This window comes from Periplaneta americana, chromosome 7 (genome assembly GCF_040183065.1).
Source record: "Periplaneta americana isolate PAMFEO1 chromosome 7, P.americana_PAMFEO1_priV1, whole genome shotgun sequence".
NCBI classification, from domain to species: domain Eukaryota; kingdom Metazoa; phylum Arthropoda; class Insecta; order Blattodea; family Blattidae; genus Periplaneta; species Periplaneta americana.
Window position 1 is genome coordinate 12,822,501 of NC_091123.1, and position 7,500 is coordinate 12,830,000.

The 7,500-nt window shown below is 36.5% G+C and overlaps 1 protein-coding gene across 1 annotated transcript in view; it reads left to right on the forward strand.

The window, feature by feature from the left end:
- Positions 1–7,500, forward strand: part of LOC138702921 (T-box transcription factor TBX15-like) — a 73,772-nt gene that overhangs the window by 62,921 nt on the left and 3,351 nt on the right. The window contains exons 4-5 of the mRNA XM_069830328.1: positions 1,056–1,218; positions 7,233–7,394. Coding sequence (XP_069686429.1) covers positions 1,056–1,218; positions 7,233–7,394 — 325 coding nt within the window. The remainder of the gene's footprint in view (positions 1–1,055; positions 1,219–7,232; positions 7,395–7,500) is intronic.

Here is a 7,500-nt window from a genome sequence, read left to right on the forward strand (position 1 = left end):
TTGTGCAATGGGGTCTCCAAGACAAACAATCATCAAATGTAACGCCCAAGAATTTAGTAGTTTCCCATTTACATAAGTATTGATCTTGAATAGAAATATTGATGTCCTTCAAATTTCTCTTTTGAGAATTGTGAAAGTAAATATATCCGGTCTTATTAACATTTAAGTGAAGCAGATTGCTATCAAACCATGTTTTGAGATCTTTTAACAGGTCACAACAGATTGTCTCTAAATCCAGTTCCTCTCCATCTTTTACAATGACAGAAGTATCATCAGCATACATACACATAAAATGATTTCTTACATACATGGGTAAATCGTTTACATATAAAAGAAACAATACAGGGCCCAGAACAGAGCCCTGAGGAACACCCACATCAATATGTACATTCTTGGATCTATATTTATGTGTAAAATTATTTATTTTATGATCCTTGTGTAGTATTTCTACATATTGATATCTGTTTTGAAGATAAGAGGCAAACCATTTTAAAACTATCCCACTATAAAACTATACTTCTCAGACAAAAGTACATATATATATATATATATATATATATATATATATATATATATATATATTTGTATTTATTTATGCCTTCTGTGGTGTTTGAGTAGAGGGAGATAAGTCATAAAAATGAGTTTTGAGATAAATGAAAATTAAACTTCGAACCCTTATTGCAAATAATTTTCTACAAAAATAAAACACATCAAATTATTTTGATTTTTGCACACCCACTTGCATACTTTAACCTGTGTGTTCGTCTGGGGAACAAAATTCCATCTGCACAAAAAATGACTTATCCCCCTTTACCCGAACACCACAGATATATTCACTACTTTGTTGACATACTTACTCATGCGTTGGGTCATTTATTCCGTTATTTATATTTACTTATGTATTAACATATTTATTTATAGGGTCTATATTTATTCATTTAGTATATTTTACTTATGTAAGGTATAAGTTTGGTATTTGTTTCCTTGTATCTATTTACTATATATTCGTTTATTTTCTTAGTAATGAATGACGTATTTATTCGCAATCCATCCAGCTCCCAGTGGATGGTGGCCGGGTCAGGTGATCCCCCGCTGCCCCACAACCTGTACGTACACCCCGACTCGCCCGCCACGGGGCAGCTCTGGATGGCGCAGGGCGTTGTAGCCTTCGACAAGCTCAAGCTCACCAACAACAGGAAGCCCTTGGTTCGAGGCCAGGTTAGTAATAACTCTGCAATTTAAAAAGTTGTCTTTTTACTCAAATCCTAATTTTAAGGACTGCAATCATGATGTGTTACTGTCTTTTTTATTATGCACAAGTGAAGTATACGAGTATAGTCCTACTTTCATATGGCAATTTCCCTTTGAGAATCTGAACCATGTTAAATGACATTTTTCTTGGCTCAGAAACATAATTGTCAAATGCACAGCGGGTGATGACAGTAGAACCTCTTGTAGGGAATATTTTGTACATTATAAACTTCTTACTCTATATATATATCGTACTGTAATTAATAAGTTTTCTGGCTTCGATCAGAATAGTCATTTTCATACGAGTACTTATGATACACGTAATAAAATAGTATTTAAGAATTCCGGTAGAGCACCTTATTTATATTAGCAGAAATTATATGATGAAAGAGTAATGGAACGGAGAAAAATTCTCTCCGGCGCCGGGATTTGAACCCGGGTTTTCAGCTCTACGTGCTAATGCTTTATCCACTAAGCCACACCGGATACCCACCCCGGCGTCGGACAGAATCGTCTCAGATTAAGTTCCAACTCTTGGGTTCCCTCTAGTGGCCGCCCTCTGCACTACGTCATAGATGTCTATGAACGTAGGACCGAAGTGCACACATGTGCTGAGGTGCACTCGTTATGAGTGACTAGTTGGCCGGGATCCGACGGAATAAGCGCCGTCTTAAATCACGAAGTGATTTACGCATATCATATATATATTATTTTAATGTACCGAAGTACATATGATATTTCCATGCAGATATTCTGCGTCATCATACGATGAAAGAGTAATGGAACGGAGAAAATTATATATATATATATATATATATATATATATATATATATATATAGAAATTATATGGTTTTCGGTATAAAGGTACAGTACAGTATTGGCCTATACAATAACAGCTTGCCGGTTTATATTAAAGATATAAATAATTGTTTCAAAATGTAGGGAATATATTAAAAGATATCACTACAACCGTGCCCATACGGTCTGGGTGATGTAAACCTTGAGTTTTTAAGTTTTAAATCATGTATTTATATTGACTCTTAAGGATAGTGATCAAACCCTATATCATCATCATCATCATCATCATCATCAACATCATCATCATCATCAACATCATCATCATCATATAGCTCTTGGGCCCTTTAAGTTTAGCCTCGCCTTCCTTTGTGATAGAAGCCCATATGTCTCGATCCAAAGTCCATCTAAGCTTGGGTCTTCCTCTCTTTATACCACCTCCCATCTTTCCTTCTAGAATCTTCTTCGCCACTCTATCCTGGCTCATTCTTTGTATATGTCCCATCCATCTCAATCTTCTTGATTTTATTGTTGCCACAATGAAAGTCCTATCTCAGTAATGTTAAAACAGCTATATTAATGGCCCTTTATCTCAGAACATACTAGGTATAGAGATGTAATATTTTTACAGGATGTTTATGCATTCCTTCTGAGTGCGTTGATTTGTTTCGGTGATAAAATATCTAAGAGAAGAAATAAAAGATTTTTTTATATATATTTTTTTCATTTCATTTATTGTATTCCATAGATCTTACATTATCAATGAAGCTTTAAGATGTGGAACAAGTCAGAATTGTACAAGATTACAATTACAATTTTTTCAATTTCTTTACCATTTCAATTCCAATCTTTTTACAATTTTTTTGGCGAGAGGTAGTGAGATGAGGTGAGGTCGAGGATTCGCCAGCAGATTAACTGGCATTTGCCTTATTGGGAAAAACCTCAGAAAAACCCAACCAGGCAATCAGACCAAGCGGGGGTGAAGTGAAGTCAGGCCGAGGACTCGCCATAAATCTCTAAAATTTAAAAAAGTCAGATATTTTTTTTGAAATACACTATTACAGCAAACCCAATCAGAGGAATTTCACATCATCACACGTATTGAGTTAATAGTTCGTTAAGTTATTTCCTTATTTATTTTTTATTTTATATTTATCTATTTATTTTTTTAGTAAATTGGGATAGCCAAGATCTTCAAACACAGGCTTTATGAAGCATTAAATTTACTACAAAAGAAGTCCAACAACAGCCTTGTAAAAGAAGAAGTTTCTGACAAGGGAAGGGTTTTGGCTCGAACAGGAATTTTGGTTAAAAATTTGTACAGAGGCTTGCCTTACAATGATGATGAAGATCGTAAAAGGATTCATTTGTGTAACTCTCCGTTTGGTTGATATTGGTTAATACACTTCTTTAAAAATGTGCATGAGGATTCTCTATAAAATGCATGAAACAGCATGGAGCAGACCAATAAGCACAACACACAGAAGCAACACCTGAACAATCTTCTGAACCACACTCCAGTGCTGAAAAATCAAATCTACCTGAATTACATTTTTGAAGTCCGAGACTTGTTCAGGATTCACGTAACCAGCTGACTGCCAGGAATACTGAAGCATAGGGCGGAATACTGGAGCAGACAACTGGTTATGAATAATAGAGTGCATTTTCATTATAAAAATTCGATTTCCCTATTTAAGTTCTGGATTCCCAGCAAGAGTCCTTAACTTATGTAATCTGTCAACCTCCGAGCATATATTTTGTATTGTCTAAGGAAATAGATATTCAGAATCTGGATATATTTAGTTTTTTTTTAGGTGGAATGATCATACATTCATTGTCTTAGCCTTGGAATGATTCATTTATTAAGGTTGTGTCCTTGAGCGCATTCAATAAATCACACAACAGTGTACACTTTTGATTAGGTGCAATATTTTCAGAGAAAAATATAATTAAATGGGCTTTAGACATTTTACCACTCGCACTAGCTTCTAGGCTAGGCTTACGGGTAAGGTGTCCCACCCCTTTTAACTTGTGCAGTGCTCTCCCCACCCCTTAACTTGTACAGTGCTCTAACAGACAAACCACACATTACACAAACGAATGCTTTTGGAAGCTTTACAGAGATGTAAGAATGGACCTGTATACAAATTTTGGATACGAAATTCCTGTTCGAGCCGAAACCCTTCCCTTGTGAAATGATTTTTTTCTATAAAAGATAAATACACTAATATTTTAAAATATATTTAAAATAGTAAATATTCTAATATTTTAACAAACCAAACACCAAATTAAACTGAATGAACTATACTTTCATAAACTGAAAAAAAAAATAATTTTGGGTCTTGATGACTCCCTTTAATATTAATAATACACTTATTGATTATTTTGAAATATTATTTTGATTATGTTTATGCGTTTTTATGCCTTCGACAACAAAGTATTTCATCTACTCGTAATATCTCTTTAAAAATAAGTACTTGTTATTTTTGCTTCTCTTCTTCTCTTACTTTCTGACAAACAGTACACTTTCTGCAGTCTTCCAACTCGTCTTCTTTTTAAATCCAACACGGTCACAAGTCTCTCCAATGAGAAGCCTTCTATTTCTCTCCTCTATTATCTACACTATAAAAAAGAACCCAAAATTACAGGCAATGTTAGCCACCGGCGTGGTTCAGTCGGTTAAAGCACTTGCCTGCCGGTCTGAAGTTGCGCTTGGGCGCGGGTTCGATCACCACTTGGGCTAATTACCTGGTTGGATTTTTTCCGAGGTTTTCCCCAACCGTAAGGTGAATGCCAGGTAATCTATGGCGAATCCTCGGCCTCATCTCGCCAAATACAATCTCGCTATCACCAATCTCATCGACGCTAAATAACCTCGTAGTTGATACAGCGTCGTTAGTTAAATAACCAATTAAAAAAAAGATCATGTTATTACCCAGGTTTCCTGTTTTGAGGACATGTCTTGGTAGACCCTGTGAGTCGCTAACATTCTCTTATACTGTAATTGCTGCTAAAATTCTTAGGACGTCAGCAATGTGGATAAAATTGTGAAACGGAATAAACCTTGGATGAAATAGAGTGAGCACAATGGAGCCATAGGGGCGAAGTACTCAGGGAATACCTAACGTAACCTACAAATTTAAGCGGCGCATAAGCCAGTAGGGTGCAACGGCGAGCCGGGATAGCGGAACGCGTCCCCGTCCCCATGTAAATAATTGGATTGGTTTTGTAACGTGTAATTTGAATGCGCTCGACCGTGTAATCAGGTGCAGTTTGGGCTGTCAGCACTGCTTAAGGAGCTTCTTCCTTTGTTGTGCACATGATTAATGGAGTCATTGATGTGACGCAGGGGTTGGGAGAACACAATGTCGTAGTACTACACGTAGTACATAGACCTGAAACGATCGTCTCCATCAAAATATAGTTTTTGAGGCCTTGATTCTCCGTTCTTCCTTCAGGTAGTTCATAACATAAAAATACATGGACACATTTGCATGTTGGAACAAGATGCATATTAATCTACTTGATATGTATTGTATTGTACAATTTTGTATAGTCAAACTGATTAATTGTATACGATGTAAATTGAATTAATCTGCTTGCTATATATTGCATATTTTATGTACAACTCAACTGATGAATCCTTTAGACTTGTAAAGTGAATTAATATGCTTGCAGTGTATTGTAGTATACACGTAGGTCAGGATATGTACTGCACGTACCTTACTTGTGCATAAAATGTAGATGAACCTGCAACACAAAATAAATAGCAACAGTATTTCTGCAGAAAGAATGTGATGTGATCGTCAGCACTGTTGCCTCTAGTGCACATACAGCAGAACGTATTGTTGTTATTATATTGTGCTGTAGGTCCACTCTCCCCTTCCACGTAAACCTGCCTTCTACAAACATAATGTTGTCATTTGTAGGTTCTGCATTTTATACACAAGTATCCGTCTGTGGTACACATCCTATAGACCTTACTGTTCTTATTTGTCCTGTGTTGGAGGCACCTCTGCATTTCATGCACAAATATCTGTCTATGATATACATCCTGCAGCTTTACTGTTGTTATTTGTGTGTTGTGTTGCAGATTCCTCTATATTTCATGCACAAGTATCTGTGGTGCACATTCTGCAGATCCTATTGTTGTCATTTGTTTTGTGTTTTACGTCCCTTCTCCTTCCACAAATACCTACCACTAACAGATCTACTGTACTGTTGTCATTTGTATTGTGTTGCAGATTCGTATGCATTACATTCATAAGTATTTGCTTCTAGTACGTATTTATCCTGCAGACCTTACTGTTGTTATTTATGTTTGTGCTGCAGGTTCCTCTGCATTCTATGCATAACTATCTGTCTGTAGTACACATTCTGCAGACCTTACTGTTGGAATTTTTTGTGTTATACATCCCTTCACCTCCATAAATACCTGCCACTAACAGATCTACTGTTGTCATTTGTTTTGTGTTATACATCCCTTCTCCTTCCATATATAACTGCTACTAACAGATCTACTGTTGTCATTTGTTTTGTGTTATACGTTCCTTCTTCTTCCATAAATATATGCCACTAACAGATCTACTGTTGTCATTTGTTTTGTGTTATACATCCCTTCTCCTTCCATAAATACCTAACACTAACAGATCTACTATTGTCATTTGTTTTGTGTTATACATCCCTTCTCCTTCCATAAATACCTACCACTAACAGATCTAATGTTGTCATTTGTTTTGTGTATATATCACTTCTCCTTCCATATGTAACTGCTACTAAACAGATCTACTGTTGTCATTTGTTTTGTGTTATACGTTCCTTCTCCTTCCATAAATACCTGCCACTAACAGATCTACTGTTGTCAGTTGTTTTGTGTTATACATCCCTTCTCCTTCCATACATATCTGCCACTAACAGATCTACTGTTGTTATTTATGTTGTGTTCAGAATCTCCTGCATTTCACACACAAGTATCTGCCTGTAGTACACATTCTACAGATCTCACTGTTTTCATTTGTGTTGTGTTGTAGGATCCCCTGCATTCCATGTAGGCCTACAAGTATTTGCCTGTAGTAAACATCCTGCAGACCTTACTCTTGTCATTTGTATTGTGTTGCAGGATCCCGTGTATTCCATGTACAAATATCCTACAGACCTTACTGTTGTCATTTGTGTTGTGTTGCAGGTTTCACTGCACTCCATGCACAAGTATCTGCCTCGAGTGCACATCCTACAGACTTCGGACTTGGATACACCCCCGGAACAGCAGGCCTCTGTGGAGCGCGCCCTCACCTACACTTTCCCAGAAACGACGTTCACAACTGTCACTGCCTACCAGAACCAACAAGTAAGTCTAGAAGCGTCTTGAACACTTGGGAAATTCGGGCAATATGTGATACAGAAGCTATTACGAAACTATTCATCAGCAATAATTGTGTCTGAAGTTTCAAAAA